This window comes from Tursiops truncatus, chromosome 2 (assembly GCF_011762595.2).
Source record: "Tursiops truncatus isolate mTurTru1 chromosome 2, mTurTru1.mat.Y, whole genome shotgun sequence".
NCBI classification, from domain to species: Eukaryota; Metazoa; Chordata; class Mammalia; order Artiodactyla; family Delphinidae; genus Tursiops; species Tursiops truncatus.
Window position 1 is genome coordinate 175,785,376 of NC_047035.1, and position 27,920 is coordinate 175,813,295.

Here is a 27,920-nt window from a genome sequence, read left to right on the forward strand (position 1 = left end):
GGAAAGGATGCAGCTTCTCACATCCAGTGGCTCTGGAGGGGATCATGGCGTCGCCAGATATTCCCACTGTTGGCACTATTTAGAAATACGTATTCACACACTCCAAGGTTTCCTTTAGTGACTGTGCCCTCTTCTAGTCTGCGTATACTGGACCCTCACCCCCTCTCCAACCCCACCTGGAAGAATGTTCTCCATAGGTCTTTTTGTTGCCTGGAGCGCTTACAGTGCCCCAGCTTCCCTCCTTGTGGAGCTGAGCGAGCGAGAGCCCAAGCCTTCCCCAGTTCCAAGTCCTGTTACCTCGTACTCGGGCTCCTTGGACCTCCTGCCCCTGTCCTCGCAGCACCCCTGCCCCGAGCCACCCCTCAGCAGCACCAGTCCCTGCAGAGTCCCTCCCAGCCCTGTCGCATACCTGCTCTTCACCCGAGGGGAGGTGTACTTTGTGATAAAAGGGCAGAGATAGTGTGATTTCCTACGTCCCCTTAAATCTAGATGACCCTCTCTAGTCCAGGAGTTATTATTACAACTATATAACCTTTGGTTTTCTCTACGGGATCTAATTGAAAGAAGAAAGTAGGATAAACCTTGCCTTTTTTTCTTTCCTTTAGGTGCTAACGATAAAAAAAAAAAAAACCCTTTCCTTGGGGCTAAGGAAGGGGAGATAGATGAGGATAAGTTATAAGTCTGAATACTAATCCAGGGAAGAATAAAATTAATCACAGAAGCAACTAACCATAGTTGGTGATTATGGAAAGGAAATAGCCACTCCCTAGAATCTTCCAAAGGAAAAGGGGGTGGGGAAAGCTTGGCCTCACACAGATAGAATTAATCATGGGTTTCTGTGAAATGGTACTGTATGCAGATGTCATTCCCCAGCCCTTGAAATTCCTAGTATCCATTTTGTAGATTCCTTGACACTTTTCAGGAATAGTTAATCCTGTTATCTGTGAATAGAGACAGTTTTGTTCCTTCTTGGCAGGAATTTTTTAATTCTCGCCTTACTGTATCTCCTCCTCACTGCAGGCTCCCCAGCGTGATGGTGAATGGCAGCGGTAGTATTCAGTCTTTCACCAGGAAGTATGATACTAGCTATCGGTTTAGCAAATTAAGCAAATTCCCTTCTATTATTAGTTTGCTGAGACTATTTATCATGAACTGACGTTGAATTTTGTCAAGTGGTTTTTGTCTGCATCAGTTGAGATGATTATATGTTTTCTGTCATTTGAGCTGTTGAAATGCTGACTCGTATGGATTGCTTTTTGAATGTTGAATGAGCCTCGCCACTCCCAGCACAAACTCCACTAAGTCGTGACATTAGTCTTTTGTACAGGACCCCGTTATCTCGCCTGCAGGACCCCGTTATCTCGCCTGCAGGACCCAGTTAGTTATCTCGCCTGCAGGACCCAGTTATCATCTCGCCTGCAGGACCCCGTTATCTCGCCTGCAGGACCCCGTTATCTCGCCTGCAGGACCCAGTTATCTCGCCTGCAGGACCCCGTTATCTCGCCTGCAGGACCCAGTTAGTTATCTCGCCTGCAGGACCCAGTTAGTTATCTCGCCTGCAGGACCCAGTTATCTCGCCTGCAGGACCCCGTTATCTCGCCTGCAGGACCCAGTCATCTCGCCTGCAGGACCCCGTTATCTCGCCTGCAGGACCCAGTTAGTTATCTCGCCTGCAGGACCCAGTTAGTTATCTCGCCTGCAGGACCCCGTTATCTCGCCTGCAGGACCCCGTTATCTCGCCTGCAGGACCCAGTTAGTTATCTCGCCTGCAGGACCCAGTTATCATCTCGCCTGCAGGACCCCGTTATCTCGCCTGCAGGACCCCGTTATCTCGCCTGCAGGACCCAGTTATCTCGCCTGCAGGACCCCGTTATCTCGCCTGCAGGACCCAGTTAGTTATCTCGCCTGCAGGACCCAGTTATCATCTCGCCTGCAGGACCCAGTTATCTCGCCTGCAGGACCCAGTTATCTCGCCTGCAGGACCCCGTTATCTCGCCTGCAGGACCCAGTTAGTTATCTCGCCTGCAGGACCCAGTTATCTCGCCTGCAGGACCCAGTTAGTTATCTCGCCTGCAGGACCCAGTTAGTTATCTCGCCTGCAGGACCCCGTTATCTCGCCTGCAGGACCCCGTTATCTCGCCTGCAGGACCCAGTTAGTTATCTCGCCTGCAGGACCCAGTTATCATCTCGCCTGCAGGACCCCGTTATCTCGCCTGCAGGACCCAGTTATCTCGCCTGCAGGACCCCGTTATCTCGCCTGCAGGACCCAGTTAGTTATCTCGCCTGCAGGACCCAGTTATCATCTCGCCTGCAGGACCCAGTTATCTCGCCTGCAGGACCCAGTTATCTCGCCTGCAGGACCCCGTTATCTCGCCTGCAGGACCCAGTTAGTTATCTCGCCTGCAGGACCCAGTTATCTCGCCTGCAGGACCCAGTTAGTTATCTCGCCTGCAGGACCCAGTTAGTTATCTCGCCTGCAGGACCCCGTTATCTCGCCTGCAGGACCCCGTTATCTCGCCTGCAGGACCCAGTTATCTCGCCTGCAGTTTTCTTACGATGTTTTTGTCTGCTTCTGTATCAAGGTAATGCCATATTCATAAAACATGTAGGGAACTGTTTCCTTCTCTTCATTTCTCTGGGGAGTTTCTGTAGAGTTAGTATTATTATTTTTTTAAATGTTTGGTAAAATTCTCCAGTGAAAACACATTTGGGCACGGAGCCATCTTTTGGGGGATGTTTTTAACTACAAATTTAATTTCTTTAAAAAAAAGGGAGGGGGCAGAGAGAGAAGGGGTGGAGAGAGGGCGAGCAAGCATGTAAGAGAGTTCATCTCTACACACACACACACGCGCGCGCGCGCGCACGCGACTGTTAGGTTTTCTTCTTTTTTATTTTTAACATCTTTATGGGAGTATAATTGCTTTACAATGGTGTCTTAGTTTCTGCTTTATAACTAAGTGAATCAGCTATATGTATACATACATCCCCATATCCCCTCCCTCTTGCATCTCCCTCCCACCCTCCCTATCCCACCCCTCTAGGTGGTCACAAAGCACCGAGCTGATCTCCCTGTGCTACGCAGCTGCTTCCTACTAGCTAGCTATTTTACACTTGGTAGTGTATATATGTCCATGCCACTCTCTCACTTCGTCCCAGCTTATCCTTCCCCCTCCCCGTGTCCTCAAGTCCATTCCCTATGTCTGCATCTTTATTCCTGTCCTGCCTCTAGGTTCATCAGAACCATTTTTTTTTTACATTCCATATAAATGTGTTAGGATACGGTATTTGTTTTTCTCTTTCTGACTTACTTCACTCTGTATGACAGACTGTAGGTCCATCCACCTCACTGCAAATAACTCAAATTCATTTCTTTTTATGGCTGAGTAATATTCCATTGTATATATGTGCCACATCTTCTTTATACATTCATCTGTCGATGGACACTTAGGTTTCTTCCATGTCCTGGCTATTGTAAATAGTGCCGCAGTGAACATTGGGGTGCATGTGTCTTTTGGAATTATGGTTTTCTCTGGGTATATGACCAGTAGTGGGATTGCTGGGTCATATGGTAATTCTATTTTTAGTTTTTTAAGGAACCTCCGTACTGTTCTCCATAGTGGCTGTATCAATTTACATTCCCAACAACAGTGCAAGAGGGTTCCCTTTTCTGCAAGCCCTGTCCAGCATTTATTGTTTGTACACTTTTTGATGAAGCCCATTCTGACTGATGTGAGGTGATATAGCTCATTGTAGTTTTGATTTTTATTTCTCTAATGATTAGTGATGTTGAGCATCCTTTCATGTGTTTGTTGGCAGTCTGTATATCTTCTTTGGAGAAATGTCTGTTTAGGTCTTCTGCCCATTTTTGGATTGGGTAGTTTGTTTTTTTGATATTGAGCTGCGTGAGCTGCTTGTATATTTTGGAGATTAATCCTTTGTCAGTTGCTTCATTTGCAAATATTTTCTCCCATTCTGAGGGATGTCTTTTCATCTTGTTTATGGTTTCATTTGCTATGCAAAAGCTTTTAAGTTTCATTAGGTCCCATTTGTTTATTTTTGTTTTTATTTCCATTTCTCTAGAAGGTGGGTCAAAAAGGATCTTGCTGTGATGTATGTCATAGAGTGTTCTGCCTATGTTTTCCTCTAAGTGTTTGATAGTGTCTGGCCTTACATTTAGGTCTTTCATCCATTTTGAGCTTATTTTTGTGTATGGTGTTAGGGAGTGTTCTAATTTCATTCTTTTACATGTAGCTGTCCAGTTTTCCCAGCACCACTTATTGAAGAGGCTGTCTTTTCTCCATTATATATTCTTGCCTCCTTTATCAAAGATAAGGTGACCATATGTGCGTGGGTTTATCTCTGGGCTTTCTATCCTGTTCCATTGATCTATATTTCTGTTTTTGTGCCAGTACCATACTGTCTTCATTACTGCAGCTTTGTAGTATAGTCTGAAGTCCAGGAGCCTGATTCCTCCAGCTCCATTTTTCTTTCTCAAAATTGCTTTGGCTATTCGGGGTCTTTTGTGTTTCCATACAAATTGTGAAATTTTTTGTTCTAGTTCTGTGAAAAATGCCATTGGTAGTTTGATAGGGGTTGCACTGAATCTGTAGTTTGCTTTGGGTAGTAGAGTCATTTTCACAATGTTGATTCTTCAATCCAAGAACGTGGTATATCTCTCCATTTGTTTCTATCCTCTTTAATTTCTTTCATCAGTGTCATATAGTTCTCTGCATACAAGTCATTTGTCTCCTTGATAGGTTTATTCGTAGGTATTTTATTCTTTTTGTTGCAATGGTAAATGAGAGTGTTTCCTTAATTACTCTTTCAGATTTTTCATCATTACTGTATAGGAATGCCAGAGATTTCTGTGCATTAATTTTGTATCCTGCTACTTTACCAAATTCATTGATTAGCTCTAGTAGTTTCCTGGTAGCATCTTTAGGATTCTCTATGTATAGTATCATGTTGTCTGCAAACAGTGACAACTTTACTTCTTCTTTTCCGATGTGGATTCCGTTTATGTCTTTTTCTTCTCTGATTGCTTTGGCTAAAACTTCCAAAACTATGTAGAATAAGAGTGGTGAGAGTGGACAGCCTTTTTCTTGTTCCTGATCTTAGAGGAAATGGTTTCAGTTTTTCACCATTGAGAACGATGTTGGCTGTGAGTTTGTCATATATGGCCTTTATTATGTTGAGGTAAGTTCCCGCTATGCCAACTTTCTGGAGAGTTTTTATCATAAATGGGTGTTGAATTTTGTCAAAAGCTTTTTTTGCATCTGTTGAGATGATTATATGGTTTTTCTCCTTCAGTTTGTGAATATGGGATATCATATTGATTGACTCACGTATATTGAAGAATCCTTGCATTCCTGGGATAAACCCCACTTGATCATGGTGTATGATCCTTTTAATGTGCTTTTGGATTCTGTTTACTAGTATTTTGTTGAGGATTTTTGCATCTGTGTTCATCAGTGATATTGGCCTGTAGTTTTCTTTCTTTGTGACATCTTTGTCTGGTTTTGGTATCAGGGTGATGGTGGCCTCGTAGAATGAATTTGGGAGTGTTTCTCCCTCTGCTGTATTTTGGAAGAGTTTGAGAAGGATAGGTGTTAGCTCTTCTCTAAATGTTTGATAGAATTTGCCTGTGAAGACATCTGGTCCTGGGGTTTTGTTTGCTAGAAAATTTTTAATCACAGTTTCAATTTCAGTGCTTGTGATTGGTCTGTTCATATTTTCTATTTTTCCTTGTTCAGTCTTGGAAGGTTCTGCTTTTCTTAGAATTTGTCCATTTCCTCCAGGTTGTCCATTTTATTGGTATAGAGTTGCTTGTAGTAATCTCTCATGATCTTTTGTATTTCTGCAGTGTCAGCTGTTACTTCTCCTTTTTCATTTCTGATTCTATTGATATGAGTCTTCTCCCTGTTTTTCTTGATGAGTCTGGCTAGTGATTTATCAATTTTGTTTATCTTCTCAAAGAACCAGCTTTTAGTTTTATTGATCTTTTTCATTTATTTCTGCTCTGATCTTTATGATTTCTTTCCATCTGCTAACTTTGTGGGGGGTTTGTGTTCTTCTTTCTCTAATTGCTTTAGGTGTAAGGTTATATTGTTTATTTGAGATTTTTTGTTGTTTCCTGAGGTAGGATTGTATTGCTATAAAAATCCCTCTCAGAATTGCTTTTGCTGCATCCCATAGGTTTTGGGTCGTCGTGTTTTCATTGTCATTTGTTTCTAGGTATTTTTTGATTTCCTCTTTGATTTCCTCAGTGATCTCTTGGTTATTTAGTAGTGTACTGTTTAGCCTCCACTTGTTTGTATTTTTTAAAGGTTTTTTCCTGTAATTGATATCTAGTCTCATAGCGTTGTGGTCAGAAAAGATACTTGATATAATTTCAGTTTTCTTAAATTTACCAAGGCTTGATTTGTGACCCAAGATATGATCTATCCTGGAAAATGTTCTCTGAGCACTTGAGAAGAAAATGTATTATTCTGTTGGTTTTGGATGGAACGTCCTGTAAATATCAGTTAAGTCCATCTTGTTTAATGTATCATTTAAAGCTTGTGTTTCCTTATTAATTTTCATTTTGGATGATCTGTCCATTGGTGAAAGTGGGGTGTTAAAGTCCCCTACGATGAATGTGTTACTGTCGATTTCCCCTTTTATGGCTGTTAGCATTGGCCTTATGTACTGAGGTGCTCCTGTGTTGCGTGCATATTTACAATTGTTGTATCTTCTTCTTGGCTTGATCCCTTTATCATTATATAGTGTCCTTCTTTGTCTCTTGTAATAGTATTTATTTTAAAGTCTGTTTTGTCTGGTAGGAGAACTGCTACTCCAGCTTTCTTTTGATTTCCATTTGCATGGCATACCTTTTCCCATCCCCTCACTTTCAGTCTGTATGTGTCTCTAGGTCTGAAGTGGGTCTCTTGTAGACAGCATATATACGGGTGTTGTTTTTGTATCCATTCAGCCAGTTTATGTCTTTTGGTTGGAACATTTAATCCATTTACATTTAAGTTAATTATCGATATGTATGTTCCTCTTCCCATTTTCTTAATTGTTTTGGGTTTGTTATTGTAGGTCTTTTCCTTCTCTTGTGTTTCAGGCCTAGAGAGGATCCTTTAGCATTTGTTGTAAAGCTGGTTTGGTGGTGCTGAAATCTCTTAGCTTTTGCTTGTCTCTAAGGTTTTTAATTTCTCCACCGAATCTGAATGAGATCCTTGCTGAGTAGAGGAATCTTGGTTGTAGGTGCTTCCCTTTCATCACTTTAAATATGTCCTGCCACTCCCTTCTGGCTTGCAGAGTTTCTGCTGAAAGGTCAGCTGTTAACCTTATGGGGATTCCCTGTATGTTATTTGTTGTTTTCCCCTTGCTGCTTTTATTATTTTTTTCTGTGTATTTAGTTTTTGATAGTTTGATTAATATGTGTCTTGGTGGGTTTCTCCTTGGATTTATCCTGTATAGGACTCTCTGCGCTTCCTGGACTTGATTGACTATTTCCTCTCCCATATTAGGGAAGTTTTCAACTATAATCTCTTCAAATATTTTCTCAGTCCCTTTCTTTTTCTCTTCTTCTTCTGGAACCCCTATAATTCGAATGTTGGTGCGTTTAATGTTGTCCCAGAGGTCTCTGAGACTGTCCTCAATTCTTTTCATTCTTCTTTCTTTATTCTGCTCTGCGATAGTTATTTCCTCTGTTTTATCTTCCAGGTCACTTATCCGTTCTTCTGTCTCAGTTATTCTGCTATTGATTCCTTTTAGAGAATTTTTAATTTCATTTTTTGTGTTATTCATCATTGTTTGTTTGCTCTTTAGTTGTTTTACGTTAAACGTAAAACGGCCTTGTTACGTCCTTGTTAAACGTTTCTTGTATTTTCTCCATTCTATTTCCAAGATGTTGGATCATCTTTACTATAATTACTCTGAATTCTTTTTCAGGTAGACTGCCTATTTCCTCTTCATTTGTTTGGTCTGGTGGGTTTTTACCTTGCTCCTTCATCTGCTATGTGTTTCTCTGTCTTTTCATTTCGCTTAATGAAAAGCTGTGTGTTTGCGGTCTCCTTTACACAGGCTGCAGGTTTGTAGTTCCCGTTGTTTTTGGTGTCTGCCCCCAGTGGCTAAGGTTGGTTCAGTGGGTTGTGTAGGCTTCCTGGTGGAGGGGACTGGTGCCTGTGTTCTGGTGGATGAGGCTGGATCTTGTCTTTCTGGTGGCCAGGACCACATCCGGTGGTGTGTTTTGGGGTGTCTGTGGCCTTATTATGATTTTAGGCAGCCTCTGTGCTAATGGGTGGGGTTGTGTTCCTGTCTTGCTAGTTGTTTGTCATAGGGTGTCCAGCACTGTAACCTGCTGGCTGTTGAGTGGAGCTGGGTCTTAGTGATAAGATGGAGATGTCTAGTAGAGCTTTCACCATTTGATATTATGTGGAGGTGGGAGGTCTCTGGTGGACCAGTGTCCAGAACTCAGCTCTCCCATCTCAGAGGCACAGGCCTGACACCTGGCCAGAGCACCAAGACCCTGTCAGCCACACAGCTCAGAAGAAAAGGGAGAAAAAAAAAGAGAGAGAGAGAGGGAGGGAGCGAGGGAGGGAGGAAGAAAGTAAAACAAAGTTATTAAAATAAAAAATTTTAAAACCATTAAAAATTTTTAAAAAAAGAAAGAAGAGAGCAACCAAATCAAAAAACAAATCCACCAATGATAACAAGCACTAAAAACTATACTTCAAAAAAAAAAACGGACCGACAGAACCCTAGGACATATGGTAAAAGCAAAGCTATACAGACAAAATCACAAAAAGAAGCATGCACATACACACTCATAAAAAGGGAAAAAGGAAAAAAATACATATATAAAAAGGAAGAGAGCAACCAAATCAATAAAGAAATCTACCAATGATAATAAACTCTAAATACTAAACTAAGATAAATATAAAACCAGAAATAAATTAGATGCAGAAAGCAAACCCCAAGTCTACAGTTGCTCCCAAAGTCCGCTGCCTCAATTTTGGGATGAGTCGTTGTCTATTCAGGTATTCCACAGATGCAGGTACATCAAGTTGATTGTGGAGATTAAACGCACTGCTCCTGAGGCTGCTGGAGAGATTTCCCTTTCTCTTCTTTGTTCTCGCAGCTCCCAGGGCTCAGCTTTGGATTTGGCCCCACCTCTGCGTGTAGGTCGCTGGAGGGCGTCTGTTCTTCGCTCAGACAGGACGGGGTTAAAGGAGCCGCTGATTCCGGGGCTCTGGCTCACTCAGGCCGGGGGGAGGGAGGGGCACGGAGTGCGGGGCGAGCCTGCGGCGGCAGAGGCCAGCGTGACGTTGCACCAGCCTGAGGCCCGCCGTGCGTTCTCCCGGGGAAGTTGTCCCTGGATCCCGGGACCCTGGCAGTGGCGAGCTGCAGAGACTCCCCGGAAGGGGGGTGTGGATAGTGACCTGTGCTCGCACACAGGCCCCTTGGTGGCGGCAGCAGCGGCCTTAGCGTCTCCCGCCCGTCCCTGGGGTCCGCGCTTCTGGCCGCGGCTCGCGCCCATCTCTGGAGCTCCTTTAAGCGGCACTCTGAATCCCCTCACCTCGCGCACCAGGAAACAGAGGGAAGAAAAAGTCTCTTGCCTCTTGGGCAGCTCCAGACTTTTCCCTGGACTCCCTCCCGGCCAGCTGTGGCGCACTAACCCCCTGCAGGCTGTGTTCATGCCGCCAACCCCAGTCCCCTCCCTGCGCTCCGACTAAAGCCCGAGCCTCAGCTCGCAGCCCCGCCTGCCCTGGCGGGTGAGCAGACGAGCCTCTCGGGCTGGTGAGTGCTGGTCGGCACCCATTCTCTGTGCGGGAATCTCTCCGCTTTGCCCTCCGCACCCCTGTGGCTGTGCTCTCCTCCGCGGCTGCGAAGCGCCCCCCTCCACCACCCGCAGTCTCCGCCCGCGAAGGGGCTCCTGGTGTGTGGAAACCTTCCCTCCTTCACGGCTCCCTCCCACTGGTGCAGGTCCCGTCCCTATTCTTTTGTCTCTGTTTATTCTTTTTTTTTTCTTTTGCCCTACCCAGGTACGTGGGGGGTTTCTTGCCTTTTGGGAGGTCTGAGGTCTTCTGCCAGCGTTCAGTAGGTGTTCTGTAGGAGCTGTTCCACGTGTAGATGTATTTCTGGTGTATCTGTGGGGAGGAAGGTGATCTCCGCGTCTTTACTATTCCGCCATCTTGAAGGTCCTCCCTAGGTTATCTTCTTGAGTGAGCTTTGCCAGTTTGTCTGAAGGAATTTGTCCATTTCATCCAGGGTGCCATTTACATAAGCATTAAGCTGTTCATGATATCCCTTTATTATCATGAATGGGCTGTAGTATCCTGTGGTAGTGTCCCCACTTTCATGCCTGATATCATACTTTGTGTCTTCACTCTTACATCAATTATCTATTGTTGTATAATAAGTTACTGCAAACTTAGTGACTTTCAAATAGCAAAATGTGTATTGTAGGAAGGTTTCTGTGGGTCAGAATTGGGGAGTTTGGTCATGACTTAGCTGGTCCTCTGTTCCATGGCCCCAACAGGGCTGCAGACGTATCTGGGGCAGAGGCAAGGGTCTCATTTGAATTCTAGACCGATGAAGGATCTGCTTCCGAGACCACGTGGTGTCGGCAGGATTCACAGGCCACCCCTGATTCCTTCCCACTTGGGAGCTGCTTCATCAAAGTGTGTGAACTGAGAAGGTAATCGAGAGTCAGCCCGGAGCTGGGGGCCACAGCCTCACACGGCCTGGCAACACATTCCACATTCTGTTGGTTAGAAGCAAATCACAGGTTTCACTCACATTCACAGAGAGGGAGTGTACACAAGGGTGTTGAGAGCAGGAGGTGAGAGTCATTGCTGGCCTTCTTGGAGTCCACCTGCCTAGCTCTTTGTCCAATTTATCGGTCTTTTATAGCACCAGATTTACGTTTAACATTTTAAAAACTTCTCTTTTCACAATTTCATTGATTTCTGCTCTTTATTATTATTTCCTTTCTCTGCCTACTTTGGATTTATTTAACTTCTCTTTTTCTAGTTTTATCAAGTTGAATCTTAGATCATTGAACACAGGTAATTGTGCATAAATGTAAATTTAAATTTCCCTCTAAGCCCTGCGTCCCACGAATTCTGATCTGTTATGTTTTTATAACATATCATTCAGGTCAGAATATTTTCTAAATTCCTTTGTAACTTCTTTGACCCGTGAATTGTTTGCAAACGTGTTATTTAATTTCCAAATGCTTGGGGATTATCCAAGTACCTTTTGGGTATTGATTACAGTCAGAGAATATGCTTTGTATGATGTCAATTCAGTTTGTCAGAATTTTTTTTTTCTGGCCCAGAATATGGTCTGTGTTGTTGAATGTTCTGTGTGTATTTGAAAAGAATGTGTTCTGTTGTTGTTGAATAGAGTATTTTATAAATATTATTTAAGTCAACTTGGTTGATAATGTTATTCAGGCCTTCTGTATTCTTACTAATGATTTGTCCGTTTGTTCTGTTAATTGTTGGGGAAAGAATTAAGTTCTCTGTAATGGTAGCTGTGTCTGTTTCTCTTTTTACCTCAGTCCACTTTGTTTAATAGGTTTAGAAGCTCTGTTGCTAGGTAGATACACATGTAGGAGTACTATGTTTTCTTAATGAATCCACTCTTACTATGTAATACTCTTTTTTACCCCAGGTAATGTTCATTGTTCTGAAGTCTGCTCTGTATGATATATAATGTAGCCACTGCAGCTTTCTTTTGCTTATTATTTGCCTGGTGCATCACTTTCTGTCTTTTTACTTCAACCCATCTATATGTTTATTTTCTGCGTTTTTTTTTTTTTTCAGACAGCATAGTATTGGGTCTCACTTTAGTTATCCAATCTCACCATCAGTGTCTTTAATTGATATGTTTAAACTTTAACATATACGTTTATATATATATATTAAATAACGGTTTTAAGTCTACTGTTCTATTATTTGTTTTCTGTTTGGCCATTTGTATTTTTTTAAATTTTTCTTTGTTCCCATTTCTGCCTTCTTTTGGGTTATGTGACTATTTTTTCTTATTTGATTTAAATAAATTTGATGACTTTTTGGCTTTATCTCTATGTGTAATTATTCTCTAGTTGTTTTCAGGTTTTTTCCTTATCTTTGCTTCTTAGCTGTTGGATTATGATGTATCTTTTATTTTGAGTTTAACCTGTCAGGATTTCCTGGACTCCTCAAATCTGAAAATTTATGACATTCACCAAATTTTAGAAATTTTTGGCCATCTTTTTTCAAAGACTTTTGTGCCCCAGCCTCTTTCCCCTCTACTTCTGGGGCTCCAGTAGCACATATGTTAGACCCTTTACTGTTGTCTCACCAGTTTTTCCAAGTGTTTCTCTGTTTCTCATATCTGATGATTTGTATTGGTTTATCTTCAAGGTCTCTGACTCTTTCCCTCATCACCTCTGCTTTGCTGTTGAGCCCACTGAGCGAATTTTCTTTCTTTCAGGTATTGTATGTTCTTCAATTGGGAAATTACCAGTTCTTTTTCATAGTGTTTGTTTATGTAGGAAGAATTTCATTTTTCCATTCATTTCAAGTGTGTTTACTTTTACCTCGTGAAGCTTAGCTGCTTTCTTGTCTTGGAAAATTCCAGCATCAGGGTCATCTTGGGGTCAGTATCTGTTGCGTTTTTCCTTGAAAATTCGTCACCTTTACCTTGTTCTTTGTATGTTGAATCATTTTTCAGCACCCTGGACGTTCTGAACATTATTTCGTACAGACTTTGGGTCTTACTGTATTCCGCTGGAAGATGCTGAGTTTTTTAGCAGGCTGTCAGCCTGACTAGGCTCCCTCTGCAGGCCTCAGTTCAGTTTTCAGGTCTTTGCTGCTCTGGGTCTGTGCCATGCGTGGGGCACTTGGGTAGTCAGAGGCACTGGTTTGAATCTTAGTTCATCTTTCCAAGCCTCCGTTACGCTGCTTTGGGTTCATCTCACTCACGCACAGCTTCAGGGTAAACCACATCTTTGTGGGGTCTTAGCTGTTCGGCCCACTGCTCCACCGTCGGCCCACTGCTCCACGGTTCAGCTCTGAGAGAGACTCACCCTCTGGGCAAAGCCCAAGAAGAGATAAAAAAAATAAAATGGGAGACTTCACCCCCTTGGGGGTCACCTCTCCGACCTGGCTTCCTTTTACTCTCTGCCCGCTTTTGTTTGCTTTTCCAGAGCCCCAGAGTGCTGCTTTCTGTGTGCCGTCCAGCGGTTTCCGTTGTAATCGGTGGACCAGGTAGGCTGTACTGAGCTTACCCCCCTGGAGTGGAGCTAGAGCTCCCAGCGTGTACAGCAGACTGGCACTCCGCAGTCAGCCTCCTCAGAACGGGGTGACACAGCCCTAACTTTCATGTCTCCTGCTCACAGTTTCAAAGGGTCATCAGAAGAAAAACACAGCATCATCCCAGCTACTTTTTAAGGTAAATTAATGGTCCCAGAAATATGTATCACAACATTCCACTGTGAGCCCAGAATCACAGAGTGCCCTGCAGTGTTTTGGCTTCTGCTTTACGTGAGTATTGACTGTCTAGATCCACAGTCATTGAACTAAAACATATCTGGGTGAGCTCTTTAATGAAGAGGTTAGTTTAATTGTAGGCACTTGTCTTGCCCTGAATCCCCTTTGCCTCTTGATCTTCAGGTTCCTGGCTCCTGTCTCTAAATTGAATGTGGACCCTGTCTTGTGGGCCAGGTGTCTTAGTCTTCAGACAAGCACACCGCTTGCTCTTGTCACTGTGTATTTACATTCCCAGCAGGATCCTAGAGCCTTCTTCATTTTAATTTTAGTTGTTTAGCATGTGACGTCACTCAGACTGCAGGAACTGCTCTTTCTCTGTCTCCTTCTTGCAATTCCTTAGGTTTCTGAGGCCTGATTTTCAGGGGAAATTTCCCTTTTATCTCCCCAAAGGAGTGTTACCCTCACGCAGCTCCTGCACTGGAGATGCTAAATGTTGATGCTTCGAAGGGGTGCAGTCAGTGAAGATTCTTATTTCCTGTGCTGTGTGCTTCTCCCCCACTAGCATTTCCTTGCTCTTTGGAGTTTTCCAGGCCTTGAGTGAATAATTAATTGCATTTACTTCAACAACAAGCAAAACACCCTTTTTTATGACTTAGATTTCTCTATTGTGGACTAAGATCTAACTATAGCGTTTTATGACTCTCTGCTGTTCCCAACTGCGTTCAAAGTGTCCCAACTGTTTTTCAGTTTTAACTCGTTTCTTAAGTGAGCCCTGACCTTCCTCTGCCCTGCGTAATAACAGTAGCTAATATGTATCGAGTGCCCTGCGTAATAACGGTCGCCAACACGTATCGAGCGCCCTGCGTAATAACAGTAGCCATTATGTATTGAGTGCCAGGCGCTGTACTCAGTTCTGTGCTTATATTATTTCATTCAGCCCCCACCATGACTATGAGGTAATACTTTTCATATCCCCATTTTACAGAAGAAACTCAAGCACAAAGAGGAGAGAGGTTACTTGCCCAAGATCCAGCTACTAAGCTGTGGAACCAGTTCAGACCCAGAGAGTTCAAGACCAGAGCCTTAGTTCCTTATCTCACTGTGGAATCTTGCTTCTAATCTGAAAAATCAGGGCTGTGCTGACACTGTTTTCTGGTTCCAAATATCCTACTTTTCTCTTTCTTTCTTTGATTTAGGGCCCATCCATTCATTTTTCTGACACATAGCTCCATGTTTTGTGGAAGTTTAGATCTGAGTCTACCAAGAGCGTCTCTCGTGCAGGAGTCACGTTTCCACTCGGGGCCTCGGGGTCAGGCCAGCCCTGCCTGCCCTCCCTGCGCCATCTGCGAAGGGCCCCGCGTTGCCCACAGCATCACGGGTCCGCTTACCTTACTGGTCTGCTTTCCTGCTCCTTACGTCTGCCAGCTCCTCCCTGAAGTATCCTAGCAGATTTGCCTGCCCTTTTCCTCTTCGATCTCTTCACATGTTCGGCAGCCCACCTGGGTAGCTCTCCCGGCCACCGAGGAAGGGCTCCGGGCTTGCTTTGACCGTCTCCTCTGTCTTCGGGCTTCAGCCGTAGCCCGCGGCCGTGTTGTGATGGTGGAGACAGGCGCGCCTGCTACCTCAGCGGGGTAGCCTGCAGGCCCTGCTCCGGCACTTCCCAAACTTTAAAAGGCATTTGACTCACCTGGGGATCTTGTTCATATGCAGGTTCTGAGCTCATACCCTGGGGCGAGGCCAGAGAGTCTGCATTTTGCTTTTTGCCTGCCCTTCCCGGTTATACTGAGGTGCTAGCGCTGTGCACCCCGGGGAAGCCCGTTGCCCTCTCTGCTCAGGTTCAGTTGCCGTTACGTTCATTGCTGGTGGTTGGCAGCTGCCTGCGATTTATTTTGGTTTTCTGCTTTTCTTAGCCTCACACTTGCATTTTGTGCTTTTGCATATGCATGCGTTATAATGATGGTTTGAAGACTTCTGATTTTTCTTAATCTGCTATTCTGGAATATTTTAGGTTTGGTCTATCTGTTTAGAGCAACTGATTTATGATTTTTTAGCCTTTATTCTGAAATTCCTATTAGAAAAATAAGTTTATTTGAAACTCTAGCTCTTAACACTTTATTTCCCTGTTCTGGAGCAAGTGCTGGTAAAAGGTAACGTTTAAGAATGCAGAACTTTTTACTATTGCATTGCAACAGAACAGACTTAATGAAGAATATTGGTCTTGTTTTTCTGTGGTGTTAGAGTACATGTTATACCCAGGCAGATAGTAGATCCTGTATGTCTACATGAAAAATAGAGAAAGAAAATCACGTAAAAATATTAAATTCACACAGACTTCTTATCCTGTTTCTACTAAAGGAAGGATTTATAAACTTTTCAAAATCAGGAATGCCTGAATGCCAGATGGAGGCTGGAAATTGCATTAAGCTGGTGTCACTGACTGGACATGAGGATGTCTTCTGTCTTCGGCCTGCGCTGTGGCCTTCTGTAGACTGGCCTCCTAAAGAATTTCCCGTTATTCACTTTCTTCTATGTGGTCACCACTCAGAAAGCCTTCCTGCTTGTCCCATGTGGCACAATTTGAGGTATCAGAAGTTTAGAGTTTATTGTCTAGAAATCTCCATCTACTAGATCCCGTGATATAGTGCAGGAGAGCGTGGATGGTAAGAAACAGGCTTCTGGGGCAGGACAGGCTGAGTCCCCGTCCAGTTCTGCACTTCAGTAGCTGGTGACACCTACGCATTTCAGATTTTCTCTGGCTTCAGTTTCTTCCTCCAAAAAATGAAAATAATACGATCACCTGCTTTCGAGGTTTGTTTGAGAGCTAAATGAAATATTTGCAAAGGGTTTAGGCCAATTCCTGGCCCTACTAAAGTTTTAATAAAATGTAGCTCTTATATATTAGCTAAAAATACTAACAAGATAAACATGAAGTGTTCAAACATGAATAGGCCTCTGTGGATTTTGAAGCTCAGTGTTCAAAATGCTGAATAAATGAGATTATTTAGCAGTTTATCATCTAAAAGAGGTCGTCAAGCAGTGGACTCCAGTTTTGGAAATTCTCATTGTTCCTGCATTAACTGTTTACTTTTCTTGATTGTAAAAATTATATATATAAAAAATAGTTCTTGGATCCTGTAACGTGTACGGAAGACGGAAAGAGTATAAGCACCGTGGTCCCCAGCCTCATTTGTTTTCTCTCAGTGTTCACAAAGCCATCAGGAATAGCGGGATTCGCCCTGAAACTGTTAGATAAATATCATTAAGGAGCTACCCAGAATTATTATCTCTACATTTTTACCATAATATTGCATGACTTTAATTCTCAGACTTAATGTTCAAGAAGTTAAAATTATCCAAGTTGTTAACATGGCAAAAATATGACAGGGGAGGACTTTGAGCCTTGATTGGAAGTATTTACTTTTCTCTTCATTTTGGAAAGATGCTATTCCAAGCCACATTTTAGCAACTAAAACATCTCAGTGATGGTTTCTGTTATATTTCCTTCTGCATTTAAAAGTATTTTCCAAAAAGTATGTTAAAACCAAATGACAAGCATTTAGTACATTTTTCTACATAAGTTTTATCTTCGGCGAAACCTGACTTTTTAAAAAGTAAAGTAATGAAACCAAATAATGTGTGTGTGTTTGCCGGGACCGCTACTAAAACCCTTCAGGGCTTAAGGCAGTAAAGAGCAAGGCTTATCTCTGGGGGTGGTCAGACAGTCTGTTACTTGTTCTTTCTGGTTAGGAGACAGAAGAAGAAACTGACAATGAATCTTTCTGTGTGTTTCACCTTGCACGTTCTAGCATGAAGCCCTATTCTGCCTCCTTTGTGCTGACTCTCCTATGTTGCCTAAAGACTGCCTTGTGGAAGTAGTTTGAATAAATCAGCATTTGTAAGACTGTCGCCATTTTCCCATAAAACTGGCAGAGCAAAAAGTCTCCCCCATAAAGCAGAAAGAAAAGTAAGCAATCATGACTAAATGTAAATGTTAATATGTTTATTAGGATTCCCATAGCTTTTGTTGAACGTTGATTGAAGGTTTGTGGGAATTAGAGTCTGCCCTGCAGGATTTTAGACAGACAACTATAAACCCAGAAGTTATCATTGACTCTATGAGTGTGTGATAGATTTAAAATGATAATCCTTGTATGTAAGAGGTAGATATGATCTTTATTACAATCACAGTTGGCTGTTGGTCTACCTTAAATGTTGACACTCTGGATGACTTCCTCGGCCTAAATCACAGTTACGTTCGTTTGGGGCACAGACTGCCAGGTACTGTTCTAGACGTGTGAATTCATCACCGAAGAACACAACATTCTTTTCGCTTGGGGTGTTTACATTCTAATGAAAGGACATACAGACAGAAAACATACTCATAATAAATTAGCAATAAATAGTAAAGTCAGTTGTATTGTACTTGGAGGGTGATAAATGGTGTAGAAGAAAGTAAAGCAGCGCAGAGTCAGGGGACCTGGGTGTTGGCCATTGTGAATAGAGATCATGGGAGCCGCACTGAAAAAGTCGCAGTTTTGAACAAACTGGAAAGGAATGGGTAAGGGAATTATCCATCTCTCTTCTGCTTAGCTAAGGAAGACCCAAGGATGGTTTTATGTTGCCTTTTAATTTTACTGCACTCTTGTCGTAGCCCTGAGTTAGAGGAGAGACAGGTACTTAAGTCGAAGTCTGGTGTAAATAGCTGCTTTGGAAAAAATAATGCCGTTTCAACAAGCCTCCTACTTCCTTTTTCTTTTCTTTCCTCTTCTCCTCCTCCTTCTTCTGACATCAGCATAAAAACTGATGCTTCGTTAATTGCGTTTTTCTTCTATTATGAAAGCAACAGGGGAAAGGAAATCAGAATCTCTAACAAGGTTTGTTATGAACTGCGAAGTTGCTGCGTTTTCTCTGTAGTTTGATTCCCAGGGTTTTCTAAACAGATTTGTCACTCTCCAACACAAAAATCCAGCCACACGCTAATGCGATCATTGTAAGATTGTGAGTCAAATATAATAGCATGATTGTTTTTATTTTATGCCTAGAGCAGCAAATATAGTATATAGTGCTGCAATATGATAAGTAGACTTTTTATAACGTGTCTGATCTAAGGGATACCTAGAGATTTCATTTGATATGTTTTGCAATAAATCAGATGAGTAAGTGTGGTTTTTTTAGGTCACAAAAGCAGTTTGAGTATTTATTGCAGTCTCCAGTAATTCTGATATTTCTTACTGGATAGTAAGAGTAACAAGTCTGGCCAATAGCATAAAATGTCTGGGGGAAAATGTGGAAGAATCGTCATGTTAGGTAGTGCAGGTACACTGGACGCAAACATAGTAAAAGCTGCATCTGTGTCAGCAGCTTTGCACATAACAGACCATCTTTGTGTTTGTGCCAACGTGTTCAAAGGTCAGCAGCAAAAGTGAATAGTACTTGGTCAGAGCAACAGATTTCTTTCCAATATATAATTTAATATTAGACATAAATAAACATCGATTTTATTAATGTACTGTGTCTGTTACATGAATATATAGTATGTTAAAACTAATTGGGCTAATCTCCACCTACCTGTGTCTCTTTCTCTTCTCAAACAAACTTGAGGAGTTTGTTTCCTAACAAATTAATACTGTAATTTTTAGCATATTGACCTTTTATATGTAAGGTACCACCCATCCTTATTTACATTATTAAATTCAATTTGATGCTCACCAGCCTTAAGAAAAACTACAATTAAATTCTGTGCTGGATGTTAGAAATTACTTTATGTTAATTCTTTGTAGGACTACATGAGTGTCATTTGAAAAAAATACCACGTTTCATACATTATTTTCACAATAGTAATACATTATTGTTCTAGTAAATAATTATTCAGTGACTCAGGATCTGTGCTAACACATAAATAAGTGGATGGTTGAAGATTCAAAGTACAATGTCGGGCTTCCCTGGTGGCGCAGTGGTTGAGAGTCCTCCTGCCGATGCAGGGGACGTGGGTTCGTGCCCCGGTCCGGGAAGATCCCACATGCCGCGGAGCGGCTGGGCCCGTGAGCCATGGCCGCTGAGCCTGCGCGTCCGGAGCCTGTGCTCCGCAACGGGAGAGGCCACAACAGTGAGAGGCCCACGTACCGCAAAAAAAAAAAAAAAAAAAAGTACAATGTCATAGAGCTGGGCCTTTTTTTTTTTTTTTTTGAGTAAGAATGTCATACCAGTATTTTAAAGCATTCTTTTGGTGTTCTTACAGTTTCAAAGCACTATTGGAGGCACTGGTTTTACTGCCTCAATGCTTTCTTCACTCATTTAGCCTTTAAAAATTTTTAATTGTACATGTCTATTTCAGATTCAGAAAGTAGATCTTTTGGGGGGCCATGTTTACAGAATGAAAAACTTTTATGCTCAACTAACTATTAATTTTGAAAGGATATTGTGCTAGCATTCTAATACAAGCTTATTTCTTATTTTCTACACACAAACAAATCATAAATCCCTAAAAATATTCATGGAATAAAAAGAAAAAAATCTGAAAAGAGAACAATGGAGAAAACCTCAACCTCTCATGATTTCATAGAAAATGAGTCAGTAATTTCAACAGACTTCGGGGTCATTTGGGTCAAAGCTGGCATATGTCTTAATTCTCCTACATAAAGACTGAGAATTTACATAAAGATTTGTTTTCCAATCTTTAAAAAAATTATAAATTAATTTTTTGATTCCATATTTTTCATTTCAAAATGATCACCAAGATAAGTCCAGTTACTATCCGTCACCATGCAAAGTTGTTACAATATTATTGACTATATTCCCTATGCTATATATAACATCCCCTTGACTTATCTATTTATACCTGGACTTTTGTACCTCTTAATCTCCCTCACGTATTTCACTTATCCGATGGCCCCCTTCCTTCTGGCAACCACCAGTTTGTTCTCTGTATCTTTGAGTCTGTTTCTGTTCATTCGTTTTGATTTTTAGATTCCACATATAAGTTAAATAATATGGTATATGTTTTTCTCCATCTGACTCATTCCACTTTAGCATTTAACTCTCTAGGTCCATCATTGTTGTAGCAAATGGTAAGGTTTAATTCTTTCTTATGGCTGAGTAATACTCCATCGTATGTATGGACCACACCTTCTTTATCCGTTCATCTATCAGTGGACACAGGTTGCTTCCATATCTTGGGTATTGGAAATAAGGCTGCAGTGAACACAGGGGTGCATGTGTCTTCTTGAATTAATATTTTTGTTTTCTTTGGAAAACTACCTAGAAGTGGGATTGCTGGGTCGTATGGTAGTTCTATTTTTAGTTTTTTGAGGACCCTCCATGCTGTTTTCCACAGCAGCTGTACCAGTTCACATCCCACCAACGGTGCACCACATCCTTGCCAACAGCTGTTACTTGTGCTCTTTTTGATGATGGCCATTCTGACAGGTGTGACGTAGTATCTCATTGTGGGTTTGATTTGCATTTCCCTGATGATTAGTGATGTTGAGCATCCTTTCATGTGTTTTTTGGCCATCTGTATGTCTTCTTTGGAAAAAAATCTGTTCTATTCCACTGATGTATATGTCTGTTTTTGTGCCAGTACCATTCTGTTTAGATTACCATAGGTTTGTAGTATAGTTTAAAATCAGGAAGCATAATACCTCTAGCTTTGTTCTCCTTTCTCAAGGTTGTTTTGGCTGTTTGAGGTCTTCTGTGTTTCCATATGAATTTTTTTCTTTTTTTTAATTAATTTTTTTGCTGCATTGGGTCTTTGTTGCTGCACGTGGGCTTTCTCTAGTTGCGGCGAGCGGGGGCTGCTCTTTGTTGCGGTGCATGGGCTTCTCATTGTGTGGCTTCTCTTGCTGTGGAGCATGGTCTCTAGGCACGTGGGCTTCGGTAGTTGCGGCATGCAGGCTCAGTAGTTGCTGCTCACAGGCTCTAGAACGCAGGCTTAGTAGTTGTGGCACACGGGGTTAGTTGCTCTGCGGCATGTGGGATCTTCCCAGACCAGGGCTCAAACCCGTGTCCCCTGCATTGGCAGGTGGATTCTTAACCACTGCACCACCAGGGAAGTCCCTCCATACAAATTTTAGAATCATTTGTTCTAGTTCTGTGAAAAATGCCATTGGTATTTTAATAGCGATTGCACTGAATCTGTAATTTCCTTGAGTATTATGGTCATTTTAACAATATTAACTTTTCCAGTCCATGAACACAGTTTATCTTTCCACCTGTTCGTGCCGTCTTCAATTTCTTTCATCAGTGACTTCTAGTTCTCTAAGAACAGGTCTTTTACCTCCTTAGGTAGGTTTATTCCTAGGTATTTTATTCTTTTGATGTGATGGTAAACAGGATTGTTTTCTTAATTTCTCTTTCTGATAGTTTGTCATTAGTGTATAGAAATGCAACAGATTTCTGTATATTAATTTTATATCCTGCAACTTTACTGAATTTATTGATGAATTCTAGTAGTTTTTTGATGGCGTCTTTAGGATTTTCTATGTATATATCATGTCATCTGCAAGCAGTGACAGTTCTATTCTTCCTTTCCAGTTTGGATTCCTTTTATTTCTTTTTCTTCTCTGATTACTGTGACTAGGACTTCCAATACTATGTTGAATAAAAGTAGCAAATAAAAGTTTTTTCCTGTAGTTGATTTCTAGTCTAGTGGTTGGAAAAGATACTTGACATAATTTCAGTCTTTTTACATTTACTGAGAGTTGTTTTGTGGCCTAGCATCTGATCTATCCTGGAGAATGTTCCATGTGCACTTGAAAGGAATGTTCTGCTGCTTTGTGGATGGAATGTCCTCTGTATGTCTATTAAACCGTTGGCTCTTACATGTCATTTAAGGCCACTGTTTCTTTATTGATTTATTGTCCAGATAATCTGTCCATTAATGTTAAGGGATGTTAAAGTCCCTTACTGTTATTCAGTTACTGTCAGTTTCTCCTTTATGTATGTTAATATTTGCTTTATGTATTTAGGTGCTGTTATGTTGGGTGCATATATATTTACAGTTGTTATATCTTCTTGTTGAGTTGATCCCTCTATCGTTATGTCATATCCTTCTTTGTTTCTTGTTGCAGCGCTTGTTTTAAAGTCTGTTTTGTCTCACATAGGCATTGCTGCCCCAACTTTATTTTTGTTTGCATCTGCATGGAATATATTCTTCCACCCCCTCACTGTCAGTCTGTGTGTGTCTTTAGATCTGAAGTGAGTATCCGGTAGGCAGCATATATATGGGTCTTGTTTTTTTTATCCAGTAATACTGTATGTCTTTTGATTGATAAGTATGTACTTATTACCATTTTGTGAATTGTTTTCTGGTTGTTTTTGTAATTCTTCTTTTTTCCTTTCTTTACCTTTGTTCTCTTCCCTTTGGATTTGATGACTATCTTTACTGTTATGTTTGGATTTCTCTCTATTTTGTGTATGTGTATCTATTATAGATTTTTGATTTATGGTTATAATGAGGTTCATATGTAACCACCTATATATATGCATGATTATTTTAACTTGACGATCTTAAGTTCTAATGCATCATAACACCTCTGCGTTTTTACTCCACCTCCTCCCATGTTTAATGTTTTGGACAGCATATTTTACGTCTTTTTGTGTATCCCCTAATTACTTATTGTGCATAAAGTGGTTTTACTACTTTGTTCTTTAATCTTCCTACTAACTTTATAAGGGGTTGATCTACTGCCTTTCCTGTTTGTTTGTAGGAGACTCCAGTGGGACCCCGCAGCACACTCGTCTCTGGTCACCAGAGCTGCACCTCTAGGGGTGCCTCTGTGTGTGCTGCGGGGGCCCTTCTGTCGTGGTGGGGCTGACTCCTGTGGGCACGCTGGTAGGTGGGGCTGACCCCCCAGTCCAGTGGGCTGCCAAGCCCTGCCTCACGAGGTGGCTGTCAGCCCACTGTTGTGCGGCGCTAGGTCCCAGCATGGCTGGTGCCAGCCCGCCGCTGGGCAGGTCAGTGCTTGGTGCTAATAGGCAGGAGGAAGGACTCAAATCGGCACTTGCAGCTCGCACGTCACTATGGTAGAGTGAGCTCCCCGAGTGGCTTCTGCCTGCATCTCTGTCCCCAGGGGTGTGCAAACTGTCTCCTGCCTCTCCAGGAGGCTCTCTAAGACCAGCAAGAGGGTCTCATCCAGGCTCCTTTCAAATTACTGCCTCTGTGCTGGGATTTGGAGTGCAGGAGATTTTGTATTTGCCCTTTAAGAGTGGAGTCTTGGGCTTCCCTGGTGGCGCAGTTGTTGAGAATCCGCCTGCCAATGCAGGGGACACAGGTTCGAGCCCTGGTCTGAGAAGATCCCACATGCCGTGGAGCAACTAACCCCGTGTGCCACAACTACTGAGCCTGTGCTCTAGAACCTTCAAGCCACAACTACTGAGCCTGCACTCTAGAGCCGCGAGCCATAACTACTGAGCCCACGAGCCACAACTACTGAGCCTGAGCTCTAGAGCCCGCGAGCCATGGCTACTGAGGCCCACACGCCTGGAGCCCATGCTCCCCAACAGGAGAGGCCACCACAGTGGGAGGCCGCACTGCAGTGAGGGGTGGCCCCTACTCACCGCAACTGGAGAAGGCCCTTGCACAGCAACAGAGACCCACCTCTGCAGAAATAAAATAAATTAATTAATTAATTAATTAATTATTTTTTTAAAAAGGGTGGAGTCCCTATTTCCCATGGCCCGCTGACTCTCCTGAAAGCAAGTCCCACTGGTCTGTAAAGCCAGAGGTTCTGGGGGCTCATCTTCTCGGTGCAGGACCCCCAGGCTGGGGAGCCCAGTGTGGGACCCAGATCCCTCAGTCCTTGGGGAGAACCTCTGCAACTGTAATTTTCCTCCTGTTTGTGGGGTGTGGGTCTTGACTGTACCTTGCCTCCACACCTCCTACCCATCTCATGTGGTTCCTTCGTTATATCTTTAGCTGTGTCAGATCTTCTCTGCTGGTCTTCAGGTTCTCATTGATAGTCGCTCTGTGAATACTTGTAACTTTGCTGTGCCTGTGGGGGCAGGTGGGCTCAGGGCGGTCCTTCTCCACCGTCTTGGCCACTCCCTCCAAAATCTCTGTAAGATAAAAATAAAGGCATTTTTACATTTAGTTAATGGGAATATTTGCCTAAATGTAAAGCTGTAACTAGAAACTTTCTAGCATCATTTATTAACCCCCAAACGGGCTGTATTTCTGTGGCTGAAATGAATGAGCCTTTATGTAAAATCACACACAACACATTTGCCTACTGTAAGGTAGGAGTTACTAATTAAATGCACACAAATAATTAACAGTAATGTGCCTTTCTAACTACCTTATCCATTTGATGTATTGTTTACAAGAATTCAACTAATGCAGTTTGATGCTCATGGCTTTATTCTTTCTTTCCAGAATTTGCACACAAAGTGATTTTCTGAATTCTTATGAAATTTAAAAAACAAAAGAAACATAGTTACGTTTCTGCTTCAAATAGAAAGATTCTTTTTATTTTTAAAGCCAGCAAGCCTGTCCACTTCAGTGCACTGCGTGAATTCCACATTAGTGAACTCCAGAATGATTTTTTAACGTGCTTTCTTGGCTTTTCCTCTGATATCATCATTCTGTTTGAGTTTCCTTAGTCCTGAGTCAAGAATCCTAATAGACATGCCCTGTGTATGTTGCCCAGGCCTGAGATGCTTGCCGTCTTCCTTAGGTTTAGCTTAGTTCTCAGAGGCTCTGCACAGGATGAGTTTTGAGTTCACCGGATTTGACTTCTGCCACTTCTTGTAGCCTGAGTCTTGTATTCCACCAGCATAACTTTCATCTCTATTTAAAGTGTGGGACAGCTTGGAATGGGGTGAGGGACTTTGTGAAGTTGTGGGTCACAGCCGCAAACAGCTGAGCAGCCGGCTACCTGAGCCCGGGTCCTGTCCTCGGCATTCTTTTGATAAGATGATGGATCGAATGGAAGGAATGCAGGCATACTGGCTTCTGAGTACCAGTGAAGCCGTAATCCCAATGTGCAATCTTGGGAAAATTACCCTTTCATTGTCTTGGTTTTCTCATCTGTAGAACGAGGATAACTATACCTTTCTGGCAGGGATGTTTTGAGGATTAGTCATGGTGTATGTAAACCATGGGACACAAGCCTGCTGCATAAAAAGACCTCATTGTGTCATCACTGTCTTTACTGTTGCAAAGCCTGCTGTCTGTGATTTAAATACATGCTGTTTAGGTTATCTTCTCTGCTTCCCTTTAGCATGAACAAGCACAGCTGGAAACAAACTCTAGAGAAACTTATTTGTATACTTATGTGTGTCACCAATTGTGGTAAAAGTTTATACATTGAAGAGGAGATGAATGTGTCCCATTACAGACACATAATAGACCTAACTCAGTGTGCATCCCTAAACCAACTGCAGTGTACGTCGTCTAAACAAACCAGCCAACTAAAACTGTGACCTTAGGCCCCACCGTGGAAAAAGGACACAGGACGGGAGTGTGGATGGAAGATGTGATCTTAAGGTCAAGATCTAAAAGAGGAAAAAGTCTATAACTTCACCTGTGTGGGTGGCAGGATTGATCCAAGGGCCTGGCTGGGAAAATGCTGTTGAGTGGTCTGCCCGGCAGTTTTGTAGGAAGAATGGTTAAAATTATGTCCCTGTTTTAATCTTTTTGTGACAGGATCCCACCTTGAAGATGATGGCTTCAAATAACCTAACCTAGGGGAAATTTTTAAAATAAAGTATTTGCCACTGCACATTTTTGGCATGGTCTGCGGGTGTGCGGTAAAGCAGGGTCCCTGGTAAGAGTTAGCTTATGTAAGGGCTAAAATTGAAAACAGTCCAAGTCTAAGGGCATCACGTGAGCAAAAGCATACTTTCCCCCGCTAATTCAAACATGCCTACTTTTTTCCTCCAGAGCTAAAATAAATCACTGTGGTTTTTTGGCATGGGTAGAAGAAGAAAGAAAAAAATGCTAGACTCTCACTCAGCAAATTAGCTCACACTCTGGGAAGTACTCCAGGGCCCAGACCTCCTGAAGGGACAGTGAATCCGCATCCCCCGTCGTCCTCAGTGCCTCTGTGGGGAGCGGGCCAGGACCTGCTGTTTAAGTTGTAGTGTTCTGTTTGCTTCTTGTATAGAATTGGGTTTGCATCATCTGCAAAGCATTGTAAAGCCCCTTGTTTTTCTTGTTTGTTTTCTGTTTATTTTAAAGAGTAGGTTTCAGCACTTACTCAGATCTTGTTTGTCCCTACAGAGTGGATAAGACACATGAGCCCCTGCCTGGTGCCTGGCGCTTTGGAGACAACCCGTCAATGCTTATCACTCCCCTGCCCCTCATCTTGCAGCCTCGCATTACCTTGATGTGATTCCATTCACAGGGAGGCCCCAGCCTGCGTCTGAAGCGCACCGCGGTCCTTGTCTGAGTTTAGGCAGGTGGATTTCCGTCCCTGATGCTCACTGTTCCAGCGCCAAAGTCATCCCCTTCCCTTCTGCTTCTCTGGATCTTAAGATCAAGGAGCCAGGTTCAAACGTGAGCCCCACCAACTCCTGTTACGACGTTGAGCACGTTCTCTAGCCATCGCGTCCAGACATTCTAGGTGCAGATGCTTCTTGCTTTAACTCCCATGCCTTTGGTTCATTCGGCAAATAGCTTTACCTCCATGACAGCAGAGTCACCGAGCGTAACTTAAATAAATAAAACAACCTAACGAGTGCCTCCAGTTTGCCAGCTAGGGAAACAGTTGGTGAGCAGATAGATGACATCGCTGTTTTCAAGTCTGTTCGAGGGTGAAGACGAGTATGCAGACGATCATGACGGAGTGTAGTCGGCCCTCTGACACGCAAGGGCAGGGGGCACAAGCACTGGGCGCCCGACCCGCGTTTAAAGTGTCAGGGAAGAATCCCTAGGGCGTATCTAAGACGCAGCCTGAATTAGCCAGGAAAGGACAGCAGTGTTTTTGCTGAGCGGCACGTGACGAGGACCCAACAGCACAGAGAAGACTCCGCCACGTTACAGGGCGCAGGGGTCTCACGCAGCCGGGGTGTGCGGTGCAAGGTGGGAGTGGTGAGAATGAAGGTTAGGGAGGGAGGCGCAGCTCCCAACGTGCAAGCCGGGCAGACCTGTCAAAGAGTCACGTCGGGTTCTCTTCCCAGTGCAGGAGTGGGAGGTGCTGGTGAGAAGTGACGGGAGCCTGGCCGGGATGCTGGGGACAGCGGTGCACAGTGCAAGGTTAAGGAAGGTGTTCCTTTCGCTTTCTTGGTCATTCCGGCTGTTTTAAGGTGGGAGACAGTGTGAATTTCCAGTACTGATGGGAAGGAGCGTGAAACAGAGTGCAGGAGAGGTGAAGACGCGGGAGGAGACCCCCTACGAGGGGCTGCGGCTGGCGGCTGGGTGTAGGCGCGCAGCTCTGTGGAGAGGACTGAGGAAGTGCGTGTGCTGGCGTTCTCAGAAAGACGGTGCTGCCTGCTGAGCAGAGGGGTGCTGCC

The 27,920-nt window shown here is 43.0% G+C and overlaps 2 protein-coding genes across 10 annotated transcripts in view; both read left to right on the plus strand.

Annotated features, from left to right (window-relative positions):
- MPP7 (MAGUK p55 scaffold protein 7) overlaps positions 1 to 27,920 on the plus strand; it is a 263,462-nt gene that overhangs the window by 209,977 nt on the left and 25,565 nt on the right. The window lies entirely within an intron of this gene.
- LOC141278130 (uncharacterized) lies at positions 185 to 26,677 on the plus strand. Its single transcript, XM_073801786.1, has 4 exons — positions 185 to 439; positions 1,688 to 2,582; positions 13,187 to 13,247; positions 13,379 to 26,677. The coding sequence occupies exons 1-4, from the start codon at positions 185 to 187 to the stop codon at positions 13,428 to 13,430; spliced, it is 1,263 nt and encodes a 420-aa protein (XP_073657887.1). The 3' UTR covers positions 13,431 to 26,677.